Source organism: Salvelinus fontinalis, unplaced genomic scaffold, assembly GCF_029448725.1.
Source record: "Salvelinus fontinalis isolate EN_2023a unplaced genomic scaffold, ASM2944872v1 scaffold_0859, whole genome shotgun sequence".
In the NCBI taxonomy this organism is placed as follows: Eukaryota; Metazoa; Chordata; class Actinopteri; order Salmoniformes; family Salmonidae; genus Salvelinus; species Salvelinus fontinalis.
In genome coordinates, this window is record NW_026601068.1 from 19,531 (window position 1) to 35,148 (window position 15,618).

General features: G+C 42.4%; 1 protein-coding gene and 1 non-coding gene across 6 annotated transcripts; one reads left to right on the top strand and one right to left on the bottom strand.

Moving 5' to 3' along the window:
- Positions 1 to 2,974: 2,974 nt before the first annotated feature.
- Positions 2,975 to 10,872, top strand: LOC129847471 (small VCP/p97-interacting protein-like). Of its 5 annotated transcripts, none has more exons than XM_055915273.1 (5): positions 2,975 to 3,476; positions 3,698 to 3,761; positions 4,121 to 4,171; positions 7,377 to 7,561; positions 7,918 to 10,872. In XM_055915273.1, the coding sequence occupies exons 2-5, from the start codon at positions 3,699 to 3,701 to the stop codon at positions 7,925 to 7,927; spliced, it is 309 nt and encodes a 102-aa protein (XP_055771248.1). In that variant the 5' UTR covers positions 2,975 to 3,476; position 3,698; the 3' UTR covers positions 7,928 to 10,872. The 5 variants fall into 5 exon arrangements, 4 of the variants coding, with proteins under 4 accessions (XP_055771248.1, XP_055771249.1, XP_055771250.1 ...); XM_055915274.1 differs by having other exon boundaries at positions 2,975 to 3,274; XM_055915275.1 differs by lacking the exon at positions 7,918 to 10,872 and adding an exon at positions 5,508 to 5,572 and having other exon boundaries at positions 2,977 to 3,761; positions 7,377 to 7,465.
- Positions 10,873 to 12,104: 1,232 nt separating this feature from the next.
- On the bottom strand, positions 12,105 to 12,295 carry LOC129847473 (U2 spliceosomal RNA). The gene has a single exon (XR_008758431.1). It is a non-coding gene; the product is annotated as a U2 spliceosomal RNA (small nuclear RNA).
- Between the last annotated feature and the right edge of the window lie 3,323 nt (positions 12,296 to 15,618).

Here is a 15,618-nt window from a genome sequence, read left to right on the forward strand (position 1 = left end):
GTCATTAGGCTAACTGATACACATTAAATTAAATATGGTTCCCCGAAACGGAGTCGGAACATGGTATTCCAATAGACACTGACGCACTGTCCTTTGACATGTTCATCATTAACGGTATTCATGGGTGGGGTTTTGAAATTCGATTGGTTATGAGTCTGACAGCATTACATAATAAAACGCCTATTGATTATTGATTGGTGGAGTGGTGAAATCAAATCTGTGGAAAAAAATGCTCGCCTATTTAACTGAACAGGGCTAATCCAAGATGACAAAGAGATGATCATAGGCTAGATTTCAAATAATCTAATATACTGGAATATTTACATACACAAGTCTGTACAGATCTCTTGATTGCATGTCAATGGATTACACACCTAAAGATGCATAGCTGTGAAGTCTATCCATCTGAAGTGATCTTGTCCAGGATATACTTTTGTAAATAACATGTAGGCGACAGTAGTAGAGAAGAGTGTATTTTTTTCATTTATACATGTCCTTTTTATTGATTTTGAAGGAACACGTCACATTCCCCTCCTATGCTCTCTTAAACCCCAAATCATGCAGCAAAGGAATGACATCCCATGAGAGAAACTATGGAAACTAGACATTATTTGTTTCCATTTCCTATGAAAAAAAAAACGGACAGTGGAATCGTTTTTTTTGGCTATGATAATGAAATCAATAATATTCCATTTACTGGACAACAGTCCCAACTGCATGAAAACGCTGGTGTTCCAAGTCTTCTTTTTTGCAGTTCGGCACAGATTGTCAGATCTCACAACACCTGCATAGACGCCCAGCATTTTGCCTTCAAAATAAAAGTCGGCGGTATGACGCTATGTGTAAACTAATATTTTTTTTGCAGCTTTGAATGGTGCATGATGTTAAAATGATGTAAAAAATATAACTACATGTGTGAAAATTCTAAACGAAAGACACAGACTACATTATATAAGATAGATAATATTATGTGGTTTAGCACATTGGGGAAAGGTTGGAGTTTAAGTAAATTAATGTCAAGAACATAATAATAGCCTACTGGTAAAAAAAATATATACAAATACATACAAATTTAAATAATAAAAAAAGATTTTATTCTGATTGTAAGATTCTGGTTTATTTACTGGTGCTATTGTTCAAGGGATGCAATTTTGAAATGTAATGTTTAAGAAAAGTCACTATTTTTGTTCTACTGCACAAACAAATTGCACTGTACAGGAAAAATTATTGATTGTGTGTCCATAAAACCAGGGTTCAGTCTACTCACTAGAGTCCCTAGTCCAGTCTACTCACTAGAGTCCCTAGTCCAGTCTACTCACTAGAGTCCCTAGTCCAGCCTACTCACTAGAGTCCCTAGTCCAGCCTACTCACTAGAGTCCCTAGTCCAGTCTACTCACTAGAGTCCCTAGTCCAGCCTACTCACTAGAGTCCCTCGTCCAGTCTACTCACTAGAGTCCCTCGTCCAGTCTACTCACTAGAGTCCCTAGTCCAGTCTACTCACTAGAGTCCCTAGTCCAATCTACTCACTAGAGTCCCTCGTCCAGTCTACTCACTAGAGTCCCTCGTCCAGTCTACTCACTAGAGACCCTAGTCCAGTCTACTCCCTAGAGTCCCTAGTCCAGCCTACTCACTAGTCCAGCCTACTCACTAGAGTCCCTAGTCCAGTCTACTCACTAGAGTCCCTCGTCCAGTCTACTCACTAGTCCCTAGTCCAGTCTACTCACTAGTCCCTAGTCCAGTCTACTCACTAGTCCCTAGTCCAGTCTACTCACTAGAGTCCCTAGTCCAGTCTACTCACTAGAGTCCCTAGTCCAGTCTACTCCCTAGAATCCCTAGTCCAGCCTACTCACTAGAGTCCCTAGTCCAGCCTACTCACTAGAGTCCCTAGTCCAGTCTACTCACTAGAGTCCCTAGTCCAGTCTATTCACTAGAGTCCCTAGTCCAGTCTACTCACTAGAGTCCCTAGTCCAGTCTACTCACTAGAGTCCCTAGTCCAGTCTACTCCCTAGAGTCCCTAGTCCAGCCTACTCACTAGAGTCCCTAGTCCAGTCTACTCACTAGAGTCCCTCGTCCAGTCTACTCACTAGTCCCTAGTCCAGTCTACTCACTAGTCCCTAGTCCAGTCTACTCACTAGTCCCTCGTCCAGTCTACTCACTAGTCCCTAGTCCAGTCTACTCACTAGAGTCCCTAGTCCAGTCTACTCCCTAGAATCCCTAGTCCAGCCTACTCACTAGAGTCCCTAGTCCAGCCTACTCACTAGAGTCCCTAGTCCAGTCTACTCCCTAGAATCCCTAGTCCAGCCTACTCACTAGAGTCCCTAGTCCAGCCTACTCACTAGAGTCCCTAGTCCAGTCTACTCACTAGAGTCCCTAGTCCAGTCTACTCACTAGAGTCCCTAGTCGAGTCTACTCACTAGAGTCCCTCGTCCAGTCTACTCACTAGAGTCCCTCGTCCAGTCTACTCACTAGAGTCCCTAGTCCAGTCTACTCACTAGAGTCCCTAGAATACAAATCAGTTTAAACAAAATGCTAGGTCATAGGAAATGTTGCTGGACTTTTACTGTGGTCAAACAGCTTAAAATGGGGTGCCTGGAAACTATACGGTACAAATATAGCACTTTACAGGAAAAACGATTCATACGGAATAACACAAGAGTGATGCTGGCCTTTCTCCACCCACTCAATTGATCACAATGCAAATCACTGTATATGTAATACATATTGGCAACACTCCGTATTATTCAGAACACCATGGAATGACTCCATATATACATTCTACAGACACCCCTGAGTATTTCCTATAATACTTTTACTGTGGCACCCAGAATATGTGTTGCTCTATAGGCAAATAGGTATTCCATTTGCGTTGATTTGCATTGGGAACATTTATTTGACCTTAGAACATATATATATATTTTTTTACAAATGTAATGCAAATGCAACTTAAATATGAACAAATATGAATCATTGTTAATGTTTAGACAATAGTTGTTCATATATCATGAATAAATACAAGTTTTTCACACTTTATATAATATTACGTGGGGGACTTTTATTTTGAAAGTTTCTTAAATTCCGCAACACGGAAGTACTTTTATTTTTTTTGTGTTGCTGACAAGCTGGTGACTCCTAGTTACAGGGCGGCAGCTTCGAGCGCACATGGCAGACTACAAAAGGGTTGTGTTTCAGCTCGCAAAGCGGTTCACAAATATATTCAGAACACACTATGCAGCCGGTCTGTATACCTCAGTGTTGTGTGCAGCCTGTCCGAGTGGTGAGATGCCTTTGGATATACGGCGTAAAAAACAACATTAATTTATTGGGTTAGGCTGAAAGGCTGTAAAGTTGAGCAACCCACTGCTACTGTTCTAGATGACTGTTGGGAATATACAAGTAGACAAGGCAGTGGTTTTGGTTGGACAGTTGGAAAAACTTGATGAGAGCGGTTGGAGGTTGGCCCTTCCGTGGTGATTAAGGTCTGTTCCTCCATGGTTATAGTTAGTTAGCTCGTAGATTTAGCAAAAGCAGAGTGGGTAGCCACTTTGTCGACGTGCACAAGAGTAACTAACTAGGCACTTTTGCTAACCTTGCCTGGTGGGTTCTTCTAGATATAACGAACTAACGTTAACTAGCTCAATCTAGTCAAGTAGCCAACAAATATTCAACACAAACTAAAAAGTTGATTTCCTTGCTCAAGTATGGGGATGTGCTTACCGTGCCTTGGTGGACCTGGAAACGACTTGTCCACCACACCAGATCGAGTAAGTAACTTGTTACAGTAGCTAGGTTCATTATTAGCTTGGTTGATGCCGGTAACTAGCGAGCTACACTTTATATATATTGCCAGCTGTGTATGTATACACACACACACACAATTGTCTGTTTCAGGTCAACATCGTAAACAAATTGTACATATATTTGGATTCCAAAATGAAACAATGTAACATAAAACAGCGTAACCAATAAACACCAAAACAATAAGAATTATACGTTCCCATTCAGATTTCTGCTCTTCATTTCTCATTACTTTAATATTTTTTCTCCTCATTAATTTCATTTAACATTATACTTTTTTAATTTAAATTTTCCTCCCACTCAACATGTTCTGCTTCCTTCCCAGGAGACAAGGAGACGTGAGCTGGCAGAGGCCGCTGAGAAGAGACAGAAAGAGGTATGACTGTTTTGGACAAGTTGTTATGACAACCATATACGGTAGGTTTACACTGGTACAGCAAAGGGCTGGTTTCCCGGACACAGATTAAGCCTAGTCCAGGATTGAAAAGCATTTTCCATGGAGATTCACTGTTAAATTATTCTTTTTTTTTTTCAGTCCAGGACTAGGATTAATTTGTGTCCAGGAAACCAGCCCTATATAGCCCACACATGGTGGTCCTGTGTGGCTCAGTTGGATTAGGGTGTGGTGAGGTTGTGGGGTCAGTTCCCGCAGGGATCCTGTACACCACTGTACCATGAGTCATTTAGCTGGGATGAGGGTCTTCTAAGTGGCGTACTGTAGACAACCACTGAACAGTCAGTAGAGCTGGGCGATACGGACACAAATCCATATTGTGATAAATTGCCTGAATTTATGCGATAAAGTTTATAACATTTAATGTCCACCATTTGTACAAAAAAAATGTTATCCTTTAAACTACTACTAGTTGTATGGTTGTAGCCATCTATTGTTCCATGAACAATCAGTCATATTAGAAAACATTTAATTTCAAAACACATTTCTCTAGTTATAGGCTACTTATCGTAATGAACGATATCTGCCAAAATGCCTGTGATAAGTGATCGGTATGGTTTATTTGTCCCAACTCTACCAGTTCATCTCAGCAGCCAACCACTCTCCCAGTCTTGTTATTCGTATAGAAGAGCTTCCTGAGACAGAGTGGAGTCTGCTGGGAGAAGAGAGAAGGCATCTCATTACCTATCCCTTTTACCACTATCGTGTTAACTGACCGAAAACCCCTACTGCGCTGGCTCCAATCCCTTCCCAGTACGGTTCCAGCAGCTACAGATGTAGGATCTTAATGTGATCACCCTGTTGCAGGAGAACTTGCAGTATATTTGAGATTTAAAAAGTCTTCTGAAGTTTGTAATTTCCACTGTGATATTTCAAACTCGATTTTTCCCTTACGAAAAATGTATCAACTCCTACAAAAAAAAAAATCAATTTAATTATAATACACATAATAATTCACTTATCCTGTTGCTGCGTGATAATGTTCAGGCTGTAGCAAACTGGCTCAAATGAAGATCCTACATCTGTACGGTAGATGTGCCGTGTAACCAGGTCAGCACACTGCAGCTCGGCTTGATTTCCGCTCCGTAGTGTGAAAAGGTTAGCCGACTATAACGAGCCTTGAACCAAGAAATCCAATCTAGAAATTCAATCTATGGTGTTTTGTACCCTTTGTTGCAAGGCTACTAAAGTCTCTTCAATCATAATGTTTAGTAGCTCCTCATAAGACTGGTGGGTATTTTTTTTTACTGTTATACAGAAATTCTTCAGTCAAAGCCAATTGTATCCAACCCATAAAACATGTGGTCCTACTAAAGCATCGAGGTGAGTATGAAGACCGTGTTCTTAGCTCCATGTTTTGACTCGGCTGGTATTTCCTCCCACCACCCACACGACCCACCTCTCACTTCTGGTGCTGCACACTTTGTCATTCTGTCTTAACTTTATTTTAAACGTTCCTTACCCTGGTTCCAGATCTGTTTGTGCTGTCCAATGGTTATTGTCACTCCGTTGACCACAGGAGTTGGCAAGACGGCACAAACAGATCTGGAACCAGGCTATATGCTTTCCCCGACACAACAACACTATATACTGGAACTTAATGCCTCTAACAGATCTGGGAACAGGCCTCTTGCCACATTGGAGGTCATATAATCCAGCCTGTGTCAAACAGCTGGCAACTGGGTTCCCACTAGATAGGACAGCCACAAAGTCAAAATTGGCTATATTGTAAAATTCATGATTTTTTTTTGTTGTTGTCTTAATTTAAGGCATAAGGCTAGCAGTGTGGTTATGGTTAGGTTTAAAATAATATTTTAACAAGATCAATTGTAGAAATATGTGGTGTTTGACTTTGTGGCTGTGGTAACGGCTATCTGTCTGCATGAACTGTACTGAATGTCTCTCAGGAAGTCTGATAACTGGCTTCCCTGCTCAATGGCGAGCACTATCCTCTCTCTGGAAGTCTGACAACTGGCTTCCCTGCCCAATGGCGAGCACTATCCTCTCTCTGGAAGTCTGACAACTGGCTTCCCTGCCCAATGGCGAGCACTATCCTCTTTCAGGAAGTCTGATAACTGGCTGCTCTGCTCAATGGCGAGCACTATCCTCTCTCTGGAAGCTGTTTGATTTGCAACCCTTCTGTATCTAGCGTTTAACCGTACAAATAGAATTACGTTCAACATAATATTTCTAGTCAGATCATGACATGCACATCTAGGCCTGTATTCTAGTAAAACTCTTGTCTGTAAATTCTCTCAATTATGCGAGACCCATTTCTGAAAAGATCGATGAAGTGAACTGAAGACGATGAATTAACTCGTTTCAACTGAACACATGATAAGAGACGTTAGACTTGTAACAGTGTAGTCAACACTATGGGCCCTTGTCTAAAGTAGTGCACTATATAGGGAATAGGGTTCTATAGGGCCCTGGTCTAAAGTAGTGCACTATATAGGGAATAGGGTTCTATAGGGCCCTGGTCTAAAGTAGTGCACTATATAGGGAATATGGTTCTATAGGGCCCTGGTCTAAAGTAGTGCACTATATATAGGGTTCTATAGGGCCCTGGTCTAAAGTAGTGCACTATATAGGGAATAGGGTTCTATAGGGCCCTGGTCTAAAGTAGTGCACTATATAGGGAATAGGGTTCTATAGGGCTCTGGTCTAAAGTAGTGCACTATATAGGGAATAGGGTTCTATAGGGCCCTGGTCTAAAGTAGTGCACTATATAGGGAATATGGTTCTATAGGGCCCTGGTCTAAAGTAGTGCACTATATATAGGGTTCTATAGGGCCCTGGTCTAAAGTAGTGCACTATATAGGGAATAGGGTTCTATAGGGCCCTGGTCTAAAGTAGTGCACTATATAGGGAATAGGGTTCTATAGGGCTCTGGTCTAAAGTAGTGCACTATATAGGGAATAGGGTTCTATAGGGCCCTGGTCTAAAGTAGTGCACTATATAGGGAATAGGGTTCTATAGGGCTCTGGTCTAAAGTAGTGCACGATATAGGGAATAGGGTTCTATAGGGTCCTGGTCTAAAGTAGTGCACTACATAGGGAATAGGGTTCCAGTGGGGACAGAGCCGTGTGTCTGTAGCTGCCATTCTGACCTCTCCATCTCCTCTTAGACAACCTACAGGGGTGTCAAAAACCCCCAAGCAGTTGAGAGAAATAAAAAGAATAAGGAGATGGAGAAACAAGAGATGAGACCGTCTCCGCCTGGAGGAGAAGGAGGAGGAGGAGGGCTGAAGGTTAGTCCTCATATTTTCAACACAGATTATGTCATGTCACAGTCTGCCTGCAACTTCAGGAGGTAAGTCTCTTAACGAATCAGCACACCTTTGAGAAAGGCAAGACGGCCTAACCTTGTATTCTTTGCTGGCTTATATATATTCCTTTTTAAATAATGAATGAATCATATAGGTCATTTGTTTTGAGCTAGAATAGTTAAAGGATGTAGGCCAAAACATAAAGGCGTTTTAATGTCTCCGACTACATGAATGACTGAATCTGCTTTATTTATGCCACATCCCACTTGTTGTTCGAATGTTTCCTGTTTCTCTCAACAGGTCATTTATTTGTCTACGAGTATGCTTTTCCCCTTTTTGAGGAGATGCGTGAGCTGTGTCTATTCCATCCTTTAATACCATGTTTTCTTCTGTTTTGTAGTGGCAGGTAGGCTAAAGATAGACATGGAGAGATCCTGGAAGTCTCAATGTAGACTGAGGTTCAGCTAACAACATGAAGAGTGTTGGTACCAGTTGACTTAAAGGCTTTTTTTTTTTTAAATGTCAGCCCTTCTACTAGATTTTTTATTTTTAAATGCAAGGTTTTTTTTTTTTTTTTTTTTGAGGCGATTGTGTGTCTGCATCTCTCAACTTCGTAGGATAGTTTGCCGGGCTTTGACGCTGGTTAAAAAAATAAAAAATAAAGATTCTGTTGGCCAATGTTGGCCGTGTGAATCACAGGACATGCCTCCCTTAATGCCAAGATATACAAGAGAATATGCAAGCCAGCCAATGGAGCTTTAGAACAGACAGGGTGGCGTAGCTATGAATAGAATATAAACACTCAGAGGAAATATGCTCTCACACTACATCGATAAACTGTACCAGGCGTCTTGCAGTGAACTCTCTCTCTTTGTGTTCTCTTTGTCCTCTCGCCTTTCTTTCTCTCAGCCATTTCAACTTTGCCAGCTTTAACACCATGGCGCTTACTTCTTTTGCAATTGTTTCAGACATTTTGAACTTTGAGGAATATTCTTGTGATCTATTTACTGTATAGTATATTTTCCTTCTAAAATTATTTTATGCAACAAAGTCCTTTTTACTGTTCAAAATAGGCCTAGATGATTCAAATGACATTTTCTATTGTAGATCAGTGTGAAAAAAACTACGTTTCCCATAGCTACTGATGAACCACGTGAACGTTTTAGAGTTCCCGCACCAGCACTATTCAGTTGACTTTTCTATTGTAGATCAGTGTGAAAAGAACTACGTTTCCCATAGCTACTGATGAATGTTTTAGAGTTCACGCACCAGCACTATTCAGTTGACTTCACTTTAGTGTTTGATTTTCATATGTCTGTGCAATATAAGTTATTTGCTACACGTTGTATTGGTTTGTAATGTATGAAGAAAATGCTATATTTTAAATGAGGTAAGAAGTTTGAGTCGTGAAAGCCTGATGAAAGTGTTTTTTATGCATGAATATTTCTTCTTTTTTCCCTCTCATTTCAACCTGTTCAGTAATATTGTTGTCATGACAATATTCCAGGAATTATTTTATCCAAACATACACCGGTGTCACAATGTTCTTTCTTGGGTATGCAGTCTGTTGTCAGGATGGTAATAGGACTACCGTTATTCACCAGGTTTCAGTCCATTTCAGTTCAGGAAGTACACTGAAATTACAATGATCTGCAATGCTTTTCAATGAGGAACATTTTTTTTGGATTTACTTTCTGAATTGAAATAGAATTGACCCCAACCCTGTCATCCACTGGGGCGTACCTGTCCACGATGATAACTGCAGATCTGTCATCCACTGGGGCGTACCTGTCCACGGTGATAACTCTGCAGATCTGTCATCCACTGGGGCGTACCTGTCCACGATGATAACTCTGCAGATCTGTCATCCACTGGGGCGTACCTGTCCACGATGATAACTCTGCAGATCTGTCATCCACTGGGGCGTACCTGTCCACGATAACTCTGCAGATCTCAGAAGGAAATGGGAAGAGAGCCTGAACCAGCAGGTGTTATTGTGCACTTGGAAGTATTGCATTTATACCTGCCTTGCTTTTTATACTTGAGGTTTCTTCTTCCTATACCCACCTAGTGCTTCAAAGGCTCTTGCCACTTTGAGGTGCATGAAGTCACGCCAATGTCATTTTGTTGAAATAACGTTGTCAGATGACTGTTGTTTTTGACCTGGGGCAATTGTGCACCGCCTTATGGGACTCCCGATCACGGTCGGTTGTGATACAGCCCAGGATCGAACCAGGGTCTGTAGTGATGCCTCTAGCACTGAGGTGCAGTGCCTTAGACCGCTGAGCATAACAATGTGTTTATAAATAATGTAAAATAATAAACAATTTGTCACATACACTGGAAAGGTGCAGTTTACAGGGTCAGCCATAGTACAGCACTCCTGGAGCAAATTAGGGTTATAAGTGCCTTGCGCAAGGGCACATTAACAGATTATTCACCTTGTCGGCTCGGGTATTCAAACCGTGAACCTTTCGGTTACTGGCCCAACACTAACCACTAGGCTACCTGCCACCCTTTATGATGGACACACAAATCAAATCAGAGTTAATTGGTCACGTACACAGATATATATATATAAAAAAAGATGCTTTTATCTTGCTCCAACAGTGCAGTAATACACATATAAACCAAAAAGTAATAGAAAGATATTAAGAAATATCAGAACGAGCAATGTCATAGTCCGGAATATACAGTGTGTGTACACTACTTGTCAAAAGTTTTAGAACACCTACTCATTCAATGGTTTTTCTTTATTTCTACTATTTCTACTGGCCTCTTTCTAGAGCTCCGACTTCCCGATTCATCTCGAAAGCACCATAATAGCTCAGAAATGAGCGAAATGACAGGCTACTTTGACACTGACAAACTGAGATGAATGAAAACCACCTCTTCTTGAGTCCATCAATAGCCAACGCCTAGTTGTGTGGAGACTATAGGAAATTATAGTCCTAAAAATGCTTTCCAGTTTCACTGATTCACCCAAAGATGTGCGGCTCACTCACTGGTGATGGCCTATGCGCGCGTCCCCGACTGTAGACTATGCCTTGTATTGTACACTCCAATAGGCTATTTATCCTCTGTGGCAAACGTTTAGGCGTTCTCATGGTGTAGTAGGCTATTCTGAATTATTAAATGTATTTCTGAACAGACAGCAGTAACTCTATAACTTTGGCACATTTATTTCAATTTCTCATGCGTGCTTCAGCTCCTCCAGAACCCTTCGTATGATTCTATAAGGGGAATGATGAAGTGCGACGCTGGAGAGATGAGAGTTGCAGGCTCATGTCTATCAGAGCAGAGAGAGATTTTAGAAAGGGAATCTCATTCTAGTTTGGTGAGAGATACAGGGGGGGGGGGGGGGGGGGAGAAAAATTAAGGAGGAGGCAACTCGAATGAACTTTGTTCGTGTTTATTAGAACTTTACATTGTAAAAAGTGACACTTATTTTTCATGCCACGAGAGGTACCAGATCCGGCCAAATAGGGTCCGGAACGAAACAGTCCAAAACGTAGAGGTGCCGGATCTTGTTCCGACAGGATTCGGCTCAAATTAAGCACTTGAACTTGTGTTCCTCCACCTTTCCTTAGCTCTGTTGTGGATTGTGTTTCTGTACGCCAATGGAAAGTCGACAAAACAAAGAGCAAACCAGCCATGTATTGAATACATGGAATTGGATTGGGATGGTACTGATGAATGAATCAGGCACACAATCTGCTCATTTTTGAAATATTTTTTTGAAATCAGGTATCAAATTTGATTTGTAATATTGGTTGGTGAAATATGCTTAAAATGAGTCATTTCCCATAATTCTGTACCTTTGGATAGTTGCACTTCCAATTTTGATCATCATGATTTTAGTGACTGCAAAGAAAATGTATAGATCTACTGGGATTTTTAAAATACAAAACTAACTTCCTGTTTTGTCCGCTTGGACACAAGAGACAAGTATAGTCGCGTTAATCTTTTTTGTTGTTGCAAGCAGTCGTGTTCTTTTGATGAATGTATTTATGTTTTAAAAAGACAACTACATTTTGAAAATCCATTTCCTGTTTTGAAACTCGACAACCTTGTTCCAAAAAAACTAGTAGGTAAAGACAGTTGTTTCCTGATTGAAATAGTACAAGAGTACACCATGAGGGACTCGTTTCTCTACCAGCAGGTTGCAGGAGGACCACAGTGCGTCCTTCAGACACGTGAGGGTGGGCCAGAGCTTTGTGGAGGCCTTCGGCCCACCCCATAACAGCACGAGCTGGGGCGTTAGGTCTTCCCCTGCTGGCGGACATGAGATCAGGGCCTGTTTTCTTCCACAGGTCCTTGGCGGGTCTCCCAGAGAACATATATTTTCTTATGGAAAAATTTTATTGTTGCATTTTCTTTGAAAACAGCTCATATATATTTTTGTACATCATATTATACACATAAAAACGGCATTAAAGCATCAAAAACTATTTGAATTTGTTTTGATTAAATGGGTGACTGAACACTATCTAGTGACATAGACTTGCTTAATTAAACGCAATATCCATCATGACTATAATAAACGAGCCATCCGGTTGGCTTCGTCTGCTTTTTCTTTACAACGGCAGGGGGTGCACCGTTCCTGGAGGTACTGCAATACCAGGTCGATGCGTGGAGTGGACGGAGCAAGCCCCTATTCCATCTCCCTATTCCAAAAATCAATTTAATATATGGTCCCCAGATAGGGGACGTATCAGATATTAAACTGATAAGAACAGATACTACACTTGATCTTAGCCAAAAGGCCGAGAAGCGATACCGCAATGCTTTCGGGAGGAAGGTGCCGTTCTCAGACACGTCAAATCCGGAAACGCTTACAGCAAAATGAGCTCTGTAAACGTTACATCAAATATCAAAGATGATGATGCTGTTAAAAAATGGTGGCATAGATCGGGATTTGATCAACGTCGGGAAAAGACACTTTTCACTGATACAATGTAACACATTGGTAGGATACAAAGTCACGCGTTCATCCGCCCTCCAATCGGAAACTAGACAAATCCTTATTGAGTTAAAACCAGATTTACAGCTAAATTGGAATAATCTATCAAATACGGGTGGGAGAAACAATTTGCAGACAATAATATTGACATAACATTTTATCTTTTATAAAATATCTCAGGAAGCGTTGATGCCACAAGGGAACAAAACAAATTGTCCACTTGGTGGCGCCAGACTTCCACCGACCGTCGCCTTGTACAAGCAGTTCTATGTTGTCAATAAAATACACTTGAATGTTGAACCACTTGACTTCAATACATACATCAACGCAAAAATAGCAATACATACATCATCAACGCAAAAATAGCCTATGTATTTTTTAATCTGTCTGTAGAGCCTTGTATGATAAGGCCATTGTGAGGAGGCCTTTATATATGGTATACCAGACACTGCTGTCGGGGATGCCATCCAGCACCCTGTCCATCAAACGCTCAAAAGTAGCTGGAGCGTTGCACAGGCCAAAACACAGGACCTTGAACTGCCAGTGTCCCCTGTTAGTGGAGAACACAGTTTTGGCTCTGGCCTCTGGGGAGAGGGGCACCTGGCAGTAGCTACTAAAATGAGCTAACAGTTCAAACTGAGCATGAAAAGCTTCCCAATCCGCCTTACCGGAATACTTCGGGGTCTTAACAGCTAGGGACGCAGCTGGGAACTGGGCGCCGCCATGTTTGTTTACATCCTGAGCCCCAGATTCCTCGTCGACGTCACACCTTCGGTCCGCCCACCAGAATCGGCGCGAAGCAGTCGACAAAGCGCTCATGCCCGCTTCAGCCGCCATCACTCTAATGTCCTCCCTCAAGCGGCCTCTGGGCTCCGACGCCCTGGCGATCTCCTCAGCCAGACCCAGCGACGTCCATTCACACGTACCTCATTGGCCATAATCGTCCCCTACCTCCACCTTCACTTTCGGATTCCCTCGAAGCATTTTCAACCTCGTTCTCACCTACGGTAGCTAGCCACAGAAGTCAGCTAGCTAGCTGGCTAACTTTTATCGACGTTTTTACTTCTGACACCAATGTAATGACCTGACTAGATCATAAAGGAACAATTATCCAGACAGAGGTTTGAGTTTACGAATTGACGGTTTATTAACCTAACTTTACACAGGCTACTGTTTGGCCGTAGCCCACAAGCCAACCGTGACCTTCTCTTGTGAAGCCCAGACGAAAGAGGGAGAACAAAGGGTGAACCTGGTCTTAACTTCCGATGCTCCACCCCCCTGCCCAACCCCCCTCCACGCCACTCCGCCAATCACCACGATGCCCGGCATCAGAACATTCCAGGCATTCCCGTGATTGGCAGATAGCAGGTTGATTGACATGTCGGACCCGCGAACACTGTGTACTGGTCAGTACAACACAACCACCTACTAGCCTAACACATAACACACAGCTGTCTGTGCGGGTCGCTACAATATGTTAAAAGTACATGTTGTTATTAAAACAATAAAATAACCTAAGAAATAATTAATTTTAAAAATATCCAATCTGTAAAAGCCATTTCAAATGTGCACATATAATTCAAACAAGAGTACTGTATACCTTTTTAAAGACATGTAAAACGGTTTAAAAATCCCATTATTAAAAAAGCGGTCTTCTCTCCTTTGTGGAGGAATGGGGTGAGTCCTTATCAAATTTGCCTCCTCCTGCTCTTCCGAATCAACTCCGCCCCCATTGTGGGGTTTTGCTAAGCTTAGCGTGCTAAAATAACTATAAACTAGAAGGATTTTGTGTAACGGATGTGAAATGGCTAGCTAGTTAGCGGGTACGCGCTAGTAGCATTTCAATCAGTTACGTCACTTGCTCTGAGACTTAAGTAGTGTTGCCCCTTGCTTTGCAAGAGCCGTGGCCTTTGTGGAGCGATGGGTAACGATGCTTCGTGGGCGACCGTCGTTGATGTGTGCAGAGGGTCCCTGGTTCGCGCCCGTTTCGGGGCGAGGGGACGGTTTAAAGTTATACTGTTACATTGATGCTGTTGACCCGGATCACTGGTTGCTGCGGAAAAAGAGGAGGTTGAAAGGGGGGTGAGTGTAACGGATGTGAAATGGCTAGCTAGTTAGCGGGTACGCGCTAGTAGCATTTCAATCAGTTACGTCACTTGCTCTGAGACTTAAGTAGTGTTGCCCCTTGCTTTGCAAGAGCCGTGGCCTTTGTGGAGCGATGGGTAACGATGCTTCGTGGGCGACCGTCGTTGATGTGTGCAGAGGGTCCCTGGTTCGCGCCCGTTTCGGGGCGAGGGGACGGTTTAAAGTTATACTGTTACATTTGCATTAATTAAAGTTTAAGCTAAAGACTCATGTAGGCCTGACATTTGTCTTTGTTCTCAGGAGTAACAGTTCTCATAGCCTAACCATGAGGCCACAGCCTGAAATATGTGTGTATGCAACAATGTACAAGGCCTAATATATGAACAATAATGTGTGTGTGTGTGTGTGTGTGGCAAGAAGGGCTCTGTTCTGTGTGTCCGAAACTGTGCTAATCTTAGAGAGGCACAGGAGGGGTGTAGAGGGAGGGGGGTGAATCAGGAGACTGCTGACTGTGGTGTACAATAGACAATAACAGATCAACTATACACACGAAGAACATCTGTGAGGTTCTGAGTTATGCACTATAACCCAATACTATAACACATGTGATTGAATATTAGCAACTGTTGGCCTGGGAGCCTGGGTGTCTGTGTGTGTGTGCTGGAAGTAACAGTTAGCCTCAGATAAGTGTGCTGGGAAGCTGTGGTTAGCCTTGAGCGAGAACAGTGGGCTTTGTATACAGGTGCAAATAGCTCAGACAATGTTGCAGAGCTGTCTGACCTCAGTCTCTGGGGTGAGGGAGCGTAATCTACACAGCAACAGCGACGGGACACCAGAGAGCGCTAAGGGGCTGTGACTAGCTTAAGCGCCAACACCAACGATAGGCTGGGTGAGTCTAAACCACGCCCAGTCTCTACTCTGACAGGCCGGCTCGGAAACGGGAATTATCTCTGTCATGAGTATATTATAATATCTTTGTCAGGAACAAATCAGTTCTCTGTCTTGTCCTGCGTGATGACACAGTGACCCCGTATATACGGAAATTGAATTTGC

Bases quoted from the DNA above. Each gene is read 5' to 3' on its own strand.
- LOC129847471 (XM_055915273.1), top strand. From the start codon at position 3,699: ATGGGGATGTGCTTACCGTGCCTTGGTGGACCTGGAAACGACTTGTCC. The intron at 3,762-4,120 runs GTAAGTAACTTG...CTTCCTTCCCAG, and splicing joins TGTCCACCACACCAGATCGA to GAGACAAGGAGACGTGAGCT. The intron at 4,172-7,376 runs GTATGACTGTTT...ATCTCCTCTTAG, and splicing joins CTGAGAAGAGACAGAAAGAG to ACAACCTACAGGGGTGTCAA.